This window comes from Pipistrellus hanaki (genome assembly GCF_964339955.1).
Source record: "Pipistrellus hanaki genome assembly, chromosome: 13".
Lineage (NCBI taxonomy): Eukaryota > Metazoa > Chordata > Mammalia > Chiroptera > Vespertilionidae > Pipistrellus > Pipistrellus hanaki.
This window is the reverse complement of record NC_140515.1, coordinates 18,257,221-18,277,324: the sequence shown is the minus strand read 5'-3', so window position 1 is coordinate 18,277,324 and position 20,104 is coordinate 18,257,221. Positions and strand designations below refer to the sequence as shown.

General features: G+C 38.2%; 1 protein-coding gene across 5 annotated transcripts in view; it reads right to left on the bottom strand.

The window, feature by feature from the left end:
- CFAP20DC (CFAP20 domain containing) overlaps window positions 1-20,104 on the bottom strand; it is a 207,591-nt gene that overhangs the window by 66,910 nt on the left and 120,577 nt on the right. For 4 of the 5 annotated variants that reach the window (XM_084903145.1, XM_084903143.1, XM_084903144.1 and 1 more), the window contains 3 exons: window positions 19,880-19,999; window positions 17,173-17,492; window positions 3,166-3,543 (listed from right to left, as the gene is read on the bottom strand). In XM_084903145.1, coding sequence (XP_084759271.1) covers window positions 3,166-3,543; window positions 17,173-17,492; window positions 19,880-19,999 — 818 coding nt within the window. The remainder of the gene's footprint in view (window positions 1-3,165; window positions 3,544-17,172; window positions 17,493-19,879; window positions 20,000-20,104) is intronic. The other variant, XM_084903147.1, reaches the window with a different exon arrangement.

Genomic DNA, 20,104 nt, shown 5'->3' with positions numbered 1-20,104 from the left:
AATAGAAAATTTATCATATATCTGACAAGGAACTTGTATCCAAACTCTTACAACTGAACAATAAAAAGACAATAATCCAGTTTAAAAATAGGCAAAGGATCTGAATAGGCATTTCTCCAAAGGAGATATATAAATGGCTAATAGGCACATGAAAGATGTTCAACATCTTTAGCCATCAGGGAAATGCAAGCCCCAAACACAGTGATACCACACCACAGGAAGGCTTAAATAAAAAGACAGACAGTAAGAAGTATTGTCCAGGATATGGAGAAATTGGATCCCTCCCTGTTCCATTGTTGATGGGAATATAACATGGCACAACCATTTTGGAAAACAGTTTGGCAGTTTCTCAAAAGTTAAAAGTAAAGTGCCTATAGACCAGCAATTTTACCCTTTGGTATATACCAAGAGCACTAAACCATATGCCTACACAAGAAGTTGCACATGAATGTTCACAGCAGCAGAATTCATAATATAGTTCCAAAATGGAAATAATCAATATATTCCAACTAATAAATGAATAAGCTAATATGGCATATCCATATAGTGAATTATTATTCAGGCATAAAAAAGAAAACCTGACACCACATGGATGAACTTGAAAAACTTAAGCTAAGTGAAAGAAGTCAGACACAAAGGCCATGCTTCCACTTACATGAAATGTCCAGAATAGGCAAATTCACAGATACAAAAAGTAGACTGGCAGTTTCCAGGAGTTTAGGGGACTATTAATAAGTATGAAGTTTCTTTTGGGGTGATGACATGATTTAAATTTAGATAGTGGTGATGGTGGCACAACTGTGTAAATATACTAAGAAAAGACTAAATTCTATATTGTGAGAATTAAATCTTAGTAAAGCAGTCCATAAAAACATGGGTTTCTGGGACCTGGGGGAAATCCCTCTGTGGAGCTAGTACACACATGACGCTCTTTACAGGACTCTTGTTTCCACAGATTCTCACCTGCAAACATCAAGTGGAGAGAATGTCACTCATTAGAACCCCTTCACTATGACCTCGAATTTCCTTTTAATGGTATCTCTGGAAGAGCACTCCACTTTCATTGTAAACTCCCTCTGAAATGGGGCAGACCGCCTAGGCCTTCAATACTTCTATATCCTATTAAACTGAAATGATCACATTCACAAATTGAGCCATAGATTGTAGTGATTTTGTGGGTTGTCAGAGATCAAATTTTATTAGTCTGAGTGTTGACACTGAGGTCAAAGCTCTCTGCACAAACGGGAAGCAATGCCTTTGTGCCTCTGTCCCCTCATTAGGGACAAAGCTCCTCTCCCTCTCCTTCTCTAAAGCCACTGCCCTCAGGGTTTGTGGCTGGAAAATGGACTAGTACCAACCCTGAGGGCTCCTGAGCAGAGCAGACACGGGTCAGGCTTGTGCTGTGAAGTCTGCAGTGCGTGGCTGTAAGAAGGCTCTCCTCAAATAATGCAAATGACTTCTGGAAACTGTCTTATCCCAAAAGCTTCTCAAACGAAGAGAATGGGAGGGCAAGTTCCTGCTCTCCAAACGTTAGCCCCTTTGCCCCCTCCCTCATTCCCTGGTATTATCAGAAAGCACTATTTTTCAGGCAGTGGACTTGCTGAGTGTCCAGGTACTTAAAGTCCATTTGTGCCGAAGTCCCCAAGCTGATTGTGGTGCTCTGATTTTTATCTCTACAGGAAGATTTAAAAAATGGAAACAAGCAACCTTTGGGATATATAGGATGACAGATTCTACCTAATGGAAGGTGGAGGCAAAGAAATTAAGGAGAAAACGGAGTGGAATGCTTCTCCAGGACTTGCTCTGGTTCTGTTTCTGGCAGCCCAGCACTGTAGAATAAATCTCTAAGGTTAGTTTATTGGCTGCATTCCAATCATTAGCACAGCCAAAGAAAGAATGACAGAGAGAACAAGAACATTTGTTTTAGAACTATTTTCAAAAATAAAACATGCAAAAATAATGTATTATAGACTACTTTCATCTGAAATCACCATAAAACAAATCCATTTTTATTAGGCTAAAGTGATTTATTATTTTTTTTTTACACGCACACATGCAACCATGCACACAAGCATGAGAAATAAAAAGGGGAAAGTTCATTTGTTTATTTTTGGATGTTTCTTAAAGAGAGATCATTGTTTTTATGACTTAGCACATGTTTTTGCAGAATAGGATGGTGGCCACAGCCGGTAGTCCTAGACACAGAAAATTTAGCTTCAAGTTGTGACTCTCAAACCAACTGTTGTCCTTGAAAAAGCTGTGTAACTATTTCAAACTGCAGCTTCCTCATCTGAAAAAAGGGGATGATAACAGTCTCTCCCTCTCAGGATCATCCTGAGGATTAAATGGAATGCTTCATGGAAAAGGCTTGTTTAAGAAATAGCAGCTATTTCCATTTTGTTGTTGATGATGAATATGTGTTTTACCTGTGCTAGGTAATAATTGATCCACTCTAAATTGCTTAAAATATAATTGAACCCAAGCTTTACATTTTAACACATTTGGAATACTTAGGACGTTACAAATAGAAACAGTCTCTAATGTTTAGAAAATGGAATATAAGTGTCTGCTGTCCTGCAGAGTCTCTGGTGTCTAAGTGCAGCTACGGGGGAACTGAAGGAAGGAAAGGACAACACGGGAAGACAAAAATCAATGTGATGGACATGAAGATAGCCACCAAACCAGCCTAGGGATTTATTCAATGACATTGCTTTACTGTTAACCTTCACTCATGCCATTTATTATTTGGGGAACTGCTGCAAAGTGAATAGAATAATGATGTTTTTATGGCTCCTAATGTAGATTGTTATTGAAAATCTGTCAACTTTACTGGCAAGCCTTTGGCTCAAAAATAAGATCTTCATTTGTAATTTGCAAGCAGTGATGACTAAAATAATGAGAAGTAACTGGGAAATAAAAAAATAACTATTATGATAATTATCTTTCTCATTAAAAACATGAGGCATTCTATTATCATTGGGATGTGCAATACTCTTTAACAGCTGCTGTTACTGAGCTAAAACACATCTGAATAGGAAAGCAACTACATTACTGATCACCCAAATGATGAAAAATAGATACTGCTGAGAATGTGTGCAGAGTGGAACGGAACAGAACACAGCAGGGTGGGCGCCCGCATATGCAAACCAGGGTGGAACCACTTACTGCTACTCCAGGAATCGGTCTCAGCTTCTCCTCTGAGATTTCCTTCAGAGAGGCTTTGTTTACTGAAGCTGGCACTTGATGGGCCACTGGGTCCTTTGCTTTGATAATAGGATCTGGAGCATTCTGAGAGGGTTCACTGCTTCTTCCAGGGGGAGAAAGCGATGGCACAGGCACCAAACTCGGTTGAAGGTTGTTTCTATCTATCTGCTGCACCAAGAAATTCTGGCTTTCTGATGCTTCTGCTTCTGTGTAGGCACTTTTTAGATATTCTTTACTTGTCCACCTTGCAGTCTTTCCCAGCATGCTCTCTAATGTTAATTGAGTTAACCCTGAAGGACTAGTTGTTGAACTAGGAGAATCCTGGACACTGTAGTTACCCTATACAGGGGGAACAAAATGAAAATCATTGTGAGCTGAAACATGTGGTGAATAAATTATTGAGTACAATTTCTTAAGAAGTTAATATATTCTATGAATAAACCAAATATATACATACTAGAGGCCTGGTGCATGAAATTAGTGCACGGGGTGTGTTTGTGTGGTTGTGTGTGTGTATCCCTTAGCCCAGCCTGCAACCTCTCCATTCTGGGACATCCCTCTCACAATCCAGGACTGCTGGCTCCCAACTGCTCACCTGCCTGCCTTCCTGATTGCTCCTAACCACTACTGCCTGCCAGCCTGATCACCCTCTAACCACTCCCCTGCTAGCCTGATTGATGCCTAACTGCTCCCCTGCCAGCCTGATTGCCCCTAACTGCCCTCCCCTGCAGGCCTGGTCACCCCAACTGCTCTCCCCTGCAGGCCTGGGTCCCTCCCAACTGTCCTTCCCTGCAGGCCTGGTTGCCCCCAATTTCCCTCCTCTGCCAGCCTGGTTATCCCTAAGTGCCCTCCCCTGCAGGCTTGATCACCACCAACTGCCTTCCCTTGCAGACCTGGTCCCTCCCAACTGCCCTCCCCTGCTAGCCATCTTGTGGCAGCCATCTTGTGGCAGCCATCTTGTGTCCACATGGGGGCAGGATCTTTGACCACATAGGGGCAGCCATCTTGTGTGTTGGAGTGATGAGCTACATATTACTCTTTTATTAGATAGGATAGAGGCCTGGTGCGTGGGTGGGGGCTGGCTGGTTTGCCATAAAGGGTATTCCAGATCAGGGTGGGGGGTTCCCTTGGGACATGGGGTGGCCTGGGCAAGGGGCCTGTAGTGGTTTTCAGGCTGGCCAACCCCCCCCCCCCCCACCCCGGTGACCCAAGAGGAGGCCCTGGGATCTGGGATTTATTTATCTTCTATAATTGAAACTTTGTAGCCTTCAGCAGAGCACAGAGCCAGCCAGGGCAGGCCAGGAAGTTTGACTTCCTCCAAGCCTCCTGCTCGCTCTGTGGCCAGCCACCATCTTGGTTGGGTTAATTTGCATACTTACACCTGATTGGCTGGTGGGTGTGGCTAGTGGAGTGATTGTTAATTTGCATGTTTCTCTTTTATTAGTGTAGATATTTTATTTATTTATTTATTTTTTTAAAGATTTTTAAATTTTTCTTAATTTTTTTATTGATTTTTCACAGAGAGGAAGAGAGAGGGATAGAGAGTTAGAAACATTAATGAGAATCATCGATCAGCTGCCTCTTGCACACCCCCTACTGGGGATGCGCCCGCAACCAAGGTACATGCCCTTGACCAGAATCGAACCCGGGACCTTTCAGTCCGCAGGCCGATGCTCTATCCACTGAGCCAAACCAGTCCCGGCTAGATATTTTATTTTATTCTACAATAAAAAAAATATGATTTCCCAGACCAGAAAAAGCTAAAGGAGTTCATCACTACCAAACCACTACTGCAGAAAATACCAAAGATTCCTCTTTGAGAAGAAGAAAAAAGATGAATAGAATGTCAATAACTACATATCAACAGTTATTTTAGATGTAAGTTGATTAAATGATCCAGTCAGAAGACATAGGGTGGCTGAACAACAAAACAAGACCCTTGCATATGCTGCTTATAAGAGACTCACTTCAAATCAAAAGACACACAGAGACTGGAATTAAAAAGGATGGAAAAAGACATTTCATAAAAATGGGAAAGGAGCAGGAGGGAAGAAAGCTGGGGTAGCAATACTTATACCAGACAAAATAGACTTTAAAACAAAGGCTATAACAAGAGACAAAGAAGGATCCAGCAACTCTACTTCTGTGTATTTATTTGAATAAACCCAAAACACTAATTCAAGAAGACACATGCATTCATATGTTCACTGCAACATTATTTACAATAGCCAAGATGTGGAAGCAAAGTAAGTGTCCATCAATAGATGAAAGGAAAAGGAAGAAGTGGTGCATACATACAATGGAATATTACTCAGCCACAAGGAAGAATGAAATCTTGCTATCTGCCTTGACATGAATGGTCCTAGGAGATAATATGCTAAGGGAATTAAGTCAGACAGAGAAAGACAAATACCACATGATTTCACTCACATGTAAATCTAAAAAGTAACAAAAACAAACAAACAAAATGGAAACGAACTCATATACACAGAGAACATTTTGATGGTTTCCAGATGGGAGAGGGGTTGGAGCAATGGTAAAAAAGGGAAGAGATTAAGAAGTACAAATTGATAGTTGTAAAATAGTCATAGGGATGTAAAGTACGGCATAGGAATATAATCAATAATATTGTAATTACTATGTACAATGTCAGATCGGTACTAGATTTATCAGAGTGATCACTTTGTAAAGTTATAGAAATGTCTAATCACTGGGTCATACACCTGAAAATAACATAATATTGTATGTCAAATATAATTGAAAAAAAATAAAAGTAAATAAAAATAGGTCTTTCTGGGGGGAAAAAAAAAGAGTAATTAAAAACAGCAATGTAAAAAGATACAAATCATTTGCTAAGATGCCCTGCTATATCTATGATACCTCAGATCTGAGTAAGGCACATTTTTTTTAAACGACCGAGTAACAAGAGAACATTTAAAAAATAGTTATTAAGTATATTAATTCATTCCAAAGAATGTCTAAATAGAAAATTCATAGGAAGTTATCTAAAATATCTAAGAATTTTATATTTGATTTCCTAACAAACTAACACCATGGGAAGAGAAAGAACTAGGACTTATGGCAATTAGCATATTTAAGCAGGAAAATGCTACTCTAAAAACAAGTGGGCCTACTGAAGTATTTTTGCCTTGTATTATTGTAGGACAGTTTTATTGTTCAAAAGCAGCAGATAATAGAACATGTTTGGTGAAACAGTTTTCTTACATGAAAATTTCAATTACAAAAAGTGTTTTCCCTCTACAAAATATAAACCTCAATAAAATAATTCTTGGGAAAAATGAAAGTGAAAGCTAGGATTTTACAAATATATAGTTCTGGGATTACCCATAGAAAAGCAAAATTTTTAATTTTTAAAATTTTAGAAAGGAGGGATTAAACATAAAATCAATATCCATAAGGTAAATATTGGAAACAAGAAAATAGTACTATTTTTTAAAAATATATATTTTATAGATTTTTTTACAGAGAGGAAGGGAGAGAGATAGTTAGAAACATCGATGAGAGAGAGTCATTGATCAGCTGCCTCTTGCATGCCCCCCACTGGGGATGTGCCTGCAACCAAGGTACATGCTCTTGACCGGAATCGAACCCGGACCCGCTCTATCCATTGAGCCAAACCGGTTTCGGCAATAATACTATTTTTGTTGGTAGAATTTTTTTTTTTTTTTTGCTATAAAGTAAATTTAAAGAAGAAACTAAAGTAATCATTGTTGATACTTGTCATGGTAGATTTTTTCAATTTGTATTATCTACTTAAATATATAATACATAAATGGATGTTAAAATGATAAACTTAGAACAAAAAGTATCAGTAAAAACAGAGTACCGTATTTTCCGGCGTATAAGACGACCCCCTAATTTTACAGTTAAAACATAGGTTTAGGCCTATATTCACTGTATAAGACTACCCCCCACTTCCGAGGCAACACCAGTTCTTTTTTTAATAGACCGCCTCTCTGACTCTGGCCAATCTGAGCAGGCTTTTTACTAGAACACAGTGTAGCTTCGGGTACAGAACATGTATAATTTGCATGCATAAAAAGCCTGCGGTCCGAGCAGCCTTGCAGTAATTGGTGCGGGATCGAGTTGGAAAATTTGTTTAGCAGCATATCGAGACGTTTTTCGGGATACACTCGGCGTATAAGACGACCCCCTATTTTCGGTTGACTTTTTTTCATTTCAAAAGTCGTCTTATATGCCGAAAAATATGGTACATTTTAAAGATATTACTTGCTATTTGAGAATGTGTATCTTCTTCAGTAACAGTCACAAAGAATCAAACACCCAGTAATTTCCAATGTTTGGCATTTGTAAACAAAATATTTGAGTGACTAATTAAATTGTTCAGTTTCTTCCTGAATGTTTCGCCACCATACATGCTCAACACACAGGTCACTATCTAAGGTGACATTTCCCTTTTGGTAGAAGTGAAGTATGTATGTGTAAAGAAAGATGAGAGCCTGCTAAAGGTTGGGCACAGGACAGGAGAGAAATTTATCAAACCTTTCCATTGGAAGTGATCTACCTATCTGTGTATCTATTTATCATTGTTCTGCCTCTCTTCCTTTCTTCCTCATCATGGGCTAAGATGTTGCTCCAGGCACTGCAGACACTGAGAATATAATGGTAGACCACAACTTAATCACAGCCATCCAAGGACTTTTTCCTGAAGAAAACCAAGAGTCACAGAATGATTTGAGGCAGAGGAACACCACAGTGGCACAAAATAGAAGGCAAGGGTATGAGTTTGTGTGAATATTTTTTGTGGGATGTCTAAAATATCCTATGGAGATAGTAGAAAGAGAGAACAATTAGGAGATGATTCAATTGTTATAACCAGAATCAATGAGGTGGCTGTTAAGGAATGGTGGTGACAATGGGGAGGTTGGCCGACTTGAGGGTTCCATAGAAGATAGAATGTTATTCTTTGTGACTCTGGAAAGCTTACACAGAGTCTGAGATCCCTAATCATGCCATGTTATAATTCTTTCTTATAGGAAGTAGGTGAGATTAGCAGACAACAGGGCTTTTAAGAAAGGTACACTCAGCTCTTAGAACCTTCCATAAGAAATAGCTTGCCTCTCTATAGTAAGGAATGAAAATTGTGGCATGTCTAAGGATCTTTTATGAATATTTATTTTTCTTTTAAAATATGTTTTATTGATTTTTTTACAGAGAGGAAGAGAGAGGGATAAAGAGTTAGAACCATCAATAAGAGAAACATCCATCAGCTGCCTCCTGCGGACACCCTAGTGGGTATGTGCTCGCAAGTAAGGTACATGCTCTTGACGGGAATCGAACCTGGGACCCTTGAGTCCACAGGCCAATGCTTTATCCACTTTGCCAAACTGGTTAGGGCGTGGATATTTCTTCTTGGTATTCATTCTGGGCCTACATTTTCCTTCTCTATGCTGGCTTAATCTTCTGATACATATATGTATTTCTTCATAAATGATAGAGAAACAAATTTTCCAGAATCCCAGAGAGAGAGTAAAGAAAAGATGGTGGGTGGGTGTCCCTCCATGGGCTTTTTCACTTACGAAGGGAAGACTATTTCTGCACTTACAACAGTCCTGCAGGCGGTGGTCAACCCTCTCTGCTGTCACTGGGTGAGCTATCCTTTACCATCAATCACTCTGCTAACTGAGGATATTCACAGGGTGGAAGAACCCTGCCTTCAGGCAAAATCAAACAAAAAACCAAACCAAACAAACACAGAGAGTGCCAGAAACCTAAACAATGCCTGTTGCCCCAAATTACTAGGGAATCCAGTGGTGACTCTTACAATTTTTGTTTCATATGGATAAAAAAGAATAAAATTGTTATAATCAGAAACAATAATTCACAAATAATTACTCTTATTTGGAGAAGGTAAACAAAGAATATCAATATCCCTGAGTCTTTGTTCTGAGAAAGTATGGGTGGAACTCAGATTTGTTTTTGTTTTGTTTTGTTAAATTCAGTCTGCCTACTAAATAGTGCTCTGTCTCCTCCAACTTTTTAAAATTCTAATTTCCTGTAATTATTACAAACAATTGGCAGTGAAATTTCTGTGACCAAAAGACCTTCTACATATTCATTTTCATCATATTAAAAAAATTAAAAGCATATACTGTGGATTTAAAACATACTGGATCTAAAAAATAGGCTGGTAAGTGAAGAAGGTATAATGATGACTCTTTGGGCTCAAACCTTTGGGTCATCCTGGGATTCCATTGTGTATATGACCTAGGCAGAAATTAAGAGCTTTTGCAATAAACATCAGTTCAATAAATATTTATTTAGACTCCTGCTCTGTGTAAGGCATTTTCTAAGTACTATGTAAGAGACACAGGTTGAAGAACATGGACTCTGTCCTCAAGAGAAATAAAGCCTATAGAGAGATAGATACCTACAAAGGTATTGATTTCATAAGGAAGAAGTAGAAAATATAATTTTAAAAGCTTCAGATGTACTATGATGAGAATTTAGCGGGATGCATGAAAAACCAGATGTTTGCCACATCATTTAAAAAACACTTAAAAAGTCAATCCATTTGACAGGAAGCCTGGTTCTTCCATCTGTGGTAGGTCAGAGTACAGCCTCTCTTCCTTTCAGTAGTTTACTCAGTTGTAAAATACTTCTTTTTGCTTGGCGTGAGCACTGATTATATACAGACATATTCATGAGCATGTACATGGACATTCATCTCACATTTTGCCTAATGTGATGGGCCAAGAAGTGGAGATGTGCCAGGAAATGGACAGATTTAGCTGTGTTCCCTGGTGATCAGTATCTTGGTTGTATTGCATTTCCACAGTAATATGTTTCCATGCTGTTTTAAATATATGGACAAGACAAATAACTGGAGAATCTGGACATGATACAAAAGGCTAGCTTATATTGGCTGCCTCAGAACCACTAAATCTGGTTTATCCCAGATTCTGAAAGGAGAATTAAGATAAATGAGAAAGGCAAGATGATATATGAGACTGATATTTTGATTTAAGTTGGGTCAGTTTCTTCTTTAGAGAGGAAATAAATGGAGAATAAAAAATAGTGCAGTATGTACTAAAAGCAGTGCACTGGTAAATCCTATTTCTTTCTTTAGTAACTAGAGGCCTGATGCAAGAAATTCGTGCAGGGAAAGGTAGTCCTACAGCCTGGCCTGCTGTACCCTCTCTAATCTGGGACCCCTCAGGGGATGTCCAGGTTAGGCCTGATCCCAGGACAGACATCTCTCTGGCAATCCAGAACCTCTGGCTCCTAACTGCTTGCCTGCCTGCCTGCCTGCCTGCCTGCCTGCCTAATTACCCCTAACTCCTCTGCCTGCCTGATAGCCCCTAATTGCCTCTGCCTGCCTGCCAGCATGATTGCCTCTAACTGGCCCCCTGCTGGCCTGATCACCCCTACCTTGCCCCCCTGCCAGCCTGATAACCCTTACCTTGCCCTCCTTGACAGTCTGATGGCCCCTGCCTTGCCCCCATCCTGGCCTGATCACCCCAAACCGCCCCAGCCTTGGCCCCTAGCCAAAGCCACAGTCTGGCCTCCCTCTGCCAGAGACAACCTAGCTGATAAGAGGAAGGTGCTGTCCCAACACATTACTGCTGCTGCCACTACTGAGCCTCGGGCCGGCCCTGGGTGGCTTGCCTGAGCCTCAGGCAGCTGCTGTGGCTTTGTCTGGAAGGATGCCCGGATGGTTGTTGGGAAGACATTTGTCCTAATTAGCATATTACCCTTTTATTAGTATAGATGCTTTTGCTGCCTTACTAAAACAGATGATATAGGTATAGCTGATGTTTATTGATCTCACATATGTAACTCATTTGGGCTCAACCATGCTTTTGGATTAATTTTTTTATATAACATACATTTGTTATATGCAAAAGAAGTCAGCTTACTATGATCTGATTGAAAAACAACCACTTTTTTTCCCTTTGGTTTATGATTTAGCTACTGAAACCTGTACAGCAATTGCATATAATTTGTCAGAGTAGTAAAGAAATTGTCAAGCCATTTTCACATTCCAATCATCTGTTCATTTGTTTTTCAGAAGAACAAATACAAAATGCTTTTGATTTAACTTGATATATTTTTTTAAGTCCCAAATCTCTTGAACTGTTTGTCTTCTGGGCTAAGAAGCATTTGCTTGTTAAATATTCAATCCCGCCCCAGTGCCAGGGACATCAATGGAGTTTGCCTGATTAACTGTAGCACAGCATATGCAGGCTGAGGAGAGAATGATTTCCCCAAGGAGCCAGCACTTCCTCTGTTGAACTACTTTCTTAAAAGGACATGCAGATGGGCATTTGGATAAGTTCTGGATGCACAAAACCGATTGCTCTTGCTGAGCTGCAATTTCAAAAAGATAATTTTAATGACTCTTGAGGGTCATCTACTTGGAGCAGATGGGACCCAGCCTCTTTGTATCACAACTCTAATGTTGAGTGAGTCAGGGTGGAACTCTGTTTTAGGCTTTGTAAAAATGAATGACTGTATTTATTTATATTTCAATTGATGTTTTAATTCAGTCCACCATGAATAATGTCTCATATAATGTTCTTGAAAGTTCTGTAAAAAATACATCTGCAATATTCCAAACACACTTTGATGGCAGCTTTGAATGTGTAATTGAGATCGAGACTGCAGGGGTTTTCACTTTTGTCCAATATTTTTGACTAAATGTGTGAACTGACAGCACCTTTTAATTGGACTAGCAGACAATAGAGATGATATAGGTATATATTTCCACTGTCAATCAAAGAACACAGTTATTTGCATAAATATAGCTGAAGTATTAGTTATAACAGAACAAAAAAATAATATCTTCTTTGATAATAGCAAGATTAACTATTCAAATGTATCTTAAATGTCCTTAACTAAAAATCATCCCTAAGAAGTATTTCTACTTCAACCTCTTGATTTTATAGCAACTATTAAAAAAAAAATCTTTAAAGCAACAATACCAGTAAAGCTGAGAGAAAGGACTAAAAGAGTTTCCTCAAAAAATTAAAAATGAAATTGCTGTGACATAGCAATCTCACTTCTGGGAATATATCCTAAGAAGTCAGAAACACCAGTCAGAAAGAATGTATGCACCCCTATGTTCATAGCAGCATTATTTACAAACCTAAGATCTGGAAACAGCCTAAGTATATCAATACATGAGTAAATAAAACAAAACTGTGGTACATTTCCAAAATGGAATCCTATGCAGCTATAAAAAAGAAGGATTTCTTACTCTTTGCAATATCATGGAGAGACCTGGAAATTATTATGCTAAATGAAATAAGCCAGACAGAGAAAAACATCACATGATATCACTTATTTGTGGAATATAATGAACAACATAAACCCATGAACAAAATAGGTCCATGGAGGCATGGAACAGATTGACAGACCTCAGAGGGAAAGGAGTGGAAGAGAAGAGATAATATTAACCAAAGAACATATATGCACATATGCATAATTCATGGACACAGACTATGGTGTGGTAAAGACCTGGGGAAGGGAAGGGACTGGATGAAAGGGAGAAAAGGGAGAGAAAATGGAGGGCATCTGTAATACTGTCAACAGTAAAAAGAAAATGATCCTTTTACTTTGATGTTTGTAGTTTTGTCCTTTAGGCCTCCAAAAGTCAGATCAAGAGAAGATCTAAAAGCTAATCTGAACACTTCCTAGCTAATCTGAACACTATAAGTAGTCAGGACACATAATTCATGTCCAAATATGGGTAATTTTTGGCTCAAATGTTCCAATTTGGACTGTTATACAAGACAAATTACTTGTCCTTGCAAATATCTGCTTCAGTATGTGATACACAACCAGAGTTTGGAAAATGACAGCATTTCTAAGTCAAAAATTAAATTAGGGGAGCAATAAAATACTACTATAAAGCTAACTATTTCAAGTTGCAAACCAGATGCATATACTTAGAAGCCATATTGAGAATAATGGTAAGATACAAAACAGAGACAATAGCAGAAACACGCTTCTTTCTTTTGGAAGCTGCAATAGTGTGCAAGGCACTCTGTTTTGCTAGCTATCCTGAGATAATTCATTTTACATGGCAGTCTTGATTTTACAGCTCTCCACAAACTATATTTCCATACTTTGCTTTTTCAGTAAGATGTACAACTTCAAAATTAATTGAGTACCAGAGATATCTGTATATATGACTGTGTAAAGAATAAGAGCACATACAAAAAAAAATCATACTTTTGTGGCTCACACAGTAATGAAGATCCAAAATGTGAATTAATTATTTTAGAAACTTAAATTACAAAGACAATGTATCACTTAAAGCTTATTTTAATTAGCCTTTACTATCAAATATGCTTTTCCTCTATCATAATAACATGATTTAATTTTGCCTAATTTATATGCTACCGAATCCATCTACTTTCCCTTTAAAAATACTCAATTGTCTAACAGAAAATAAATTCTTTTAACTACAAGTTATAAACAAGTTATAATAAGTGATATAATTATTACTTATTCATCTATTATTGTAACATTAGAGGCCTGGTATACAAAATTAATGCACGGTGGCGGGGGAGGGGGGTGTCCCTCAGCCAGCCTGCACCCTCTCCAATCCAGGACTGCTGGCTCCCAACTGCTCACCTGCCTGCCTTCCTGATTGCCCCTAATTGCTTCTGCCTAACCACTCCCCTGCCAGCCTGATTGATGCCTAACTGTTCCTTGCCAGCCTGTTTGCCCCTAACTGTCCCTGCCCCTGCAGGCCTGAGTTTCTTCCCCCGCAACTGCCCTTCCCTGCAGGCCTGGTTGCCCCCAACTTCCCTCCTCTGCTGGCTTGGTCACCCCTAACTGCCTTTCCTTGCTAGTCTGATCCCCCACAACTGCCCTCTCTTACAGACCTGGTAGCTCCCAACTGCCCTTTCCTGCTGGCCTGATGGCCCACAACTGCCCTCCCTTGCAGACCTGGTCCCTCCCATCTTGTGGTGGCCATCTTGTGTCCACCTGGGGGCAGGATCTTTGACCACATGGGGGCAGCCATCTTATGTGTTGGAGTGATGGTCAATCTGCATATTATTCTTTTATTAGATAGGATAGAGGCCTGGTGCATGGGTAGGGGCCAGCTGGTTTGCCCTGAAGGGTGTCCCAGATCAGGGTGGGGTTCCCTTTGGGCATGGAGGGGCGGTCTGGGCAAGGGGCCTGTGGTGGTTTGCAAGCCAGCCATGCCCCCCAGCAACCCAAGTGGAGGTTCTGGTACCTGGGATTTATTTATCTTCTACAATTGAAACTTTGTAGCCTTAAATGGAGGCCTGAACCGGCCAGGGTGTGCGGAAAGCTTGGTTTCCTCCATTGCCAGGGGCAAACCCTAGGCTCCTACTCTCTCCAGCTCCATGGCTAACACCATTTTTGTTGGAATTTATTTATCTTCTATCACTGAAACTTTGTGGCATTGAGTGGAGGCCTAGGCCAGCAAGGTCAGGTGGATTGCTTGGCTTCTTTCATTGCTGGGGAAACCAAAGCCTCCCTCCTGCTCTCTCTGGCTGCAGCCATTTTGGTTGGGTTTATTTACATATTTGCTTCTGATTGGCTTGTGGGCATGGCTTGTATGTGTAGAGGAGGTACGGTCAATTTGCATATCACTCTTTTATTAGATAGGATATGCTTTTCTTAAGTATAATTATGTTACTCTAAGGATACAACATTCTAAAATAATGCAACTAATGGTAAGAGAGCCTAAAGCAACTAAACTGATTTTTCTTCAAAGACTGTATGTAAATAAACATTTTAAATTTGAAATATAATTTCTCATTGACTTTATAATTAATAAATGGGAAAAGTAATCTTACAGAAAAAGAATTTACAAAAAGAAAAACCTCAAGTGAACCAATCTGACAAAGAAGAGATCATTGCACATTCTAGAACGTGTTTAAGTATCTCCTGGCATTTTTGTTATTCATATTTTTTCGTATTTTAGTTTTTACTTTGTTATTTCCTCTAACAGCAAACTTCAAAGCTTGCATAATATGGTGAGGATTCTGTCTCTCTTTCTGGCTGTCCTACTTAACAGGCTCCAACTAAAAGTAGGCCAGGGCAGGTGTTAGCAATGACATGGCCCTACCACAGACTTGAGCCATCTGCTCCTTGTCAGGGCACAGGGGTACCACATAGCTATGCCAGTCAGAGCTTAGGTAATGCATGATCAATTTCTCTTCAATTTCATGTAGTTGGTAATAAGTACATGCGTGCATAATAGATGTTGAAGGATGCCAAGAGTACAGTAGCTTATAGCAAAAAAAAAGTCATAAAGTAGTAACATTAAAATATCCAGAATATTTATTTTCCCATGAAGTTCTATTGCTTCTTCCCAAGGCTTATCCTTATGTGGTGTTATTTAAAGGTCAGTTTCCCCATAAAAATATCTCAGAGTTTGCCAGAGAGCTACCCTTTCCTATCTGCCATCATAGTGACTCTTTTGGGTTAGGTAAGAAAGATGGTGCTGTGGATATAGGAAGAAAATGGGTCTATCCGATAATTAATGAAATGGTATGAATTAATTTATCAGATTAGCCAATTAATACTGTAGAAGAATTGACTGCTGCAATGAGGGCAATACTAGATGCTGAAGACAAATGTTCATTTTACAAAGTTTTATAAGCACACACAAGTTTTCTAATTATTTCTATAATTTCTGCATAGAAATGATTTGTATGATTTTACTAAACTATAATTTTACTATAATCTGCTTTTTAAATACTATTTTTTCTAGAAAATATTGTCTATTATTTAAGCTTAAAGTTATTCATGGTGAAAGGAACAATGATGTTCATAGCAACATTTAAAGTGTTGGCATCAAATTCACTATTTTATGCATAAAAGAGTTTGTAGTAGGTTAATGTTTGATATGACTGATAGTTTCATCACACTCAGAAGCAAGGGTATTATTAAAAAATGATCTCCCCATGCACTTTGCTACAGAAACTCATTAAAAGTTGCAAAAAACCATAATTACTGATTGAACAATCTCACCATATTCTCAACTGGCTCTGAAGATAGGAGCTATGGATTTAATCTACATCCCACTGTCCAAAGGGGGATTTGTGATCAGTTATAATTATTACAACGAAGTTTTATAAGCATACACAAGTTTTCTAATTATTTCTATAATTTCTGCATAAAAATGATTTGTATGATTTTACTAAACCATAATTTGACTATAATCTGCTTTTTAAATACTATTTTTTTCTAGAAAATGTTTTCTATTATTTAAGGATAAAAATAAAGAAATTTCACAAATAAATTCATTTTATATAGGGAAGAAGGAGTTATAATGTTTACTTATAAATGTTTCAGAACTATATTCAGTTTGTTTTTTTAATACATTTAAGAAACATTTTTATGAATTTTCTAATTTATAAGATATATTTATATTCTAAGTGATTGCAAACAAAAACCTCCTGTAAGGCAAGTTCCAGAACTAATCCATGATTCATTATCTAAATTTTAATTGGCACAACTTCTGAAATTCTAGGACCATATGGAAAATAATGAGTCCTAATAGGTCTAAGGTGATAGGATGGCAGGGGAGCAAGGCAGCCAGAAAACCATCAATTCAGAATGCCTAACAACTGCAACACCATTTCCCCAGAGATCCAGAACAATGTGTTCTCAATGTTTTACTGGTTTTGCTATCATAAAACTAACCTGCATATTACTTCTCATTCTGTGTGAGACAACGATGAAAATGAAAAGACAAAAACAAACCAAAAACTGGTTTCTATAATTAAAAATGAAATTGGCTGACTGTTAATAAAAAAGGCAGCAATTTAGAGTTACCATAACAACTTGAGGCAACTGTTGACTGACATTGCAATCTGCTGCATTTTTATAAATAGCAGTTGATTTCCCCTCTTTTATTTTAACTAGTTTGAGTGCTTATTGGAGGTGATGGGACAACTGTGCTTTAACATGATTTCACTCATCAAGCAAGTGTACCTCTTCGCTGCTGTCTTCATTATAAAATTCATCCTCCATTTGGGTCACACCGGTATCCTCTGTTAGATCCAGAATAAATGGGCACCCCTCTGGGGACATGTTCTGAGTCTTTCCGTGAGGTGCGGATCGCGGTCTTGATGAAAAGGTAAACACGTCCTTGGGGACAATCCAGGTCTCCTCTGCCTGCTGGTCCTGCTCACTCTCCTTGCTGGTTTCCAGCCACAAGTGTGAGGTGTGGCAGGAGTCATCACCCAGAAGAGACTGTCTGCTGGATTCCAAATGGGGAATGTGATCATCACTGTTGGGAAATATCCATTCATCTGACGTTTGGAAGAGATGACAAAAATTAGTGTTCCATGAATGTTATTTTAGGCAACTAGGTTAAAATTTCCTGTTATTGAAACAGATTTATTAAATAAAACAAAAGCCAAGGATGGCAATTTATCCACCATCATGTAATCTGCCAAACATTTAACCCATAGATCAGTGCCTACAGCTCTGGGCAACTCACATATACTTCCTTACCATCTGAGTTGAAACACTGGCCAAGACATTTATAAGTTTGAAATAATTATCACCTGTCTTGAAGCAAGTTCTTTACAGCACAGCTTCATTAATTTGACATTCCAGAAGGGGGAAATCTTCCAGAATTAAAGGGGCTGACTTACTAATGTCTTCTTTTAACTGTAGGGCAAGGTGCTAACAAGCCTCTTTAAACAAGTGTGTGGGCACTGTCTGGATTATATAATATAAATCATGGAGGAGAGGAAACCATGAAAAAGATAACAGCCTTTCCTCTCCATTCTACCGAATGAAACAGGAAACTTCACAGACTAAGCTGAGTAGACTTTTCAAGTGATAGTAAATCCACAGAAATATTTGCTAATGTGACTGGTAGATTCTGCTGGTGAAAAGACCTTTATATTTAATTTTAGGAGAGAATGTTTTGATATAAATTTTTTTTTTTGCACAGCATTATTTGTTTTCTTTAAAAATACAATATACTACCACTGAGATACATTTTTAAAAAATCAAAACTTTAAAAAATTATAATCTTTTCTCAACACTGAGGTAGATTTTATAATTACGATCCAGGCAAGCTGGAAATGACAACTCTATATAAAGACATAATTAAAAGCATGCCTTTGTTTAGAAAGACAGCAGAAGAGTTGAGCATTTTTTCTAACTTAGTTTATTTTTCATGAAACTTACTTTTTGCTGCATTACGTCAATGGTGACAATCTTACTAAAATCTTTATTCTGCAGAACCACAATGTGGACATGTTTATTTTACCCCCGATTCTTGAATCCAATTATATTTACCATCACAATAAAAATATTGTAGAGATAGCTAAGATTTGCTAACTTAGTTTCAGTGCTTGAAATGTTGAAGCTTTTACTACAAAAGCACGAGCAACAAACAAAAAGACTTTTAAAAAATAACATTAGGGACACAAATTAAATTGTATTTATCACAATTGTATTAATTGGTTTCTTAATCTAAGACTATCATTGTATAACAGAACTTGCCTATAAAAAGGGTGGTAAATGCACATTTCTTAGAGAAACTCTATTAGGGACAGGCTTTCACATTTTCAGGGATGAAGTCCAGGGAAATGGCTAAAGGCAGGCTGTATGTAGTTCACCGGAGCACCTCCATGGGGAGTCAGTGTAGCTGTGGGCAGGTGGAATGAATAGATTCACTGGGCTGTCCTCTTTTGGACAGCAAACCCCTTTGCATGGTGCTAAGCACATAGCAGGTGCTTTGTAAACAAAGTTGGTGCTTTACTAAAGGTTGAGAGAAAAACACACACACACCAATGTGTTGCATTATGTTCATGGATATGTAAAAAATAATGGAGGAAAAGATACAGGGATCTTCATTATGCAATTAAACAACTTGTATGACCTATTGCCAAACATATTACTAACTGTCAAAAAGTCAAGGTAAAAGGAGTGTTTACACCAAACGAACTCTAATTATCTCACTACCACATGCTTTTTTGGAATTTGTAGTTTTACCTCAAATATTTCCATATCAATGTAATGAATAATTTGGTGTGTTTTCTTAGGAAAGTATGTAAATGACTGTGTAATCACAATATTGCAGCAAACAAGATAAATGCAAGAATGATCACCTAAACATCTAATTAGTTTTTCTACACAGTCAGATTTATGCCGAAGACACTAATTACGCCTAACATTTTAATGACGGTTTCAACATTGCATAAATAAGACTGACAAACTACAAACCATTATAATTTATTTTCCCTTCTCCCTTGCTCAACAACAATTTGAAAAAAAAGAAAAAAAAAGAAAGAAAGAACCCATGAAACAATTTGCCTTTGTTAAAAGCACTACACACCTGCTAGGCAAGATAGGTGGATGGGCTTAATGCTCTACAACCAGCCATCTCCATCACGGAGAGGACTGAAGAAATGCAACAATTACCTTTGGGCAAGGTGACAATGTCATGTGAAAACTTCAAAGTCTTAGACTTTCATTCTGAACAGGACAATCAGTGCATTAAAACTTGAAAATAAAAATACTCTTTCATCCACTAAAGTTTGACATAAAATTGGGGTTAAAACGATAGATTTTAGCAAATGACTGCATCATGGCTTTTTAAAAATGACTGGGTTTGAAATATTCAATACATTCATATCTTATTAATTATTGACAATTATAGCATAAAAAAGATGCAAACCTGATTCATCAGGAGACTGGGGAGCTGGAGTGCTGGGGCTCACCGTCCCAGCTCCTTGCTGGGACTCAGTGATGAGGACAGCTGCTTTATCTCCATTCCTGCTATTTCCTGAAGAACTGCCTTTATCAAATAAATAGTTTCCATCATATTACTTTTGTGATATTTATAAAAATTATATTTTGAATAATGGTATTAATTTAGTGTACTTTACTATATGATTATTAT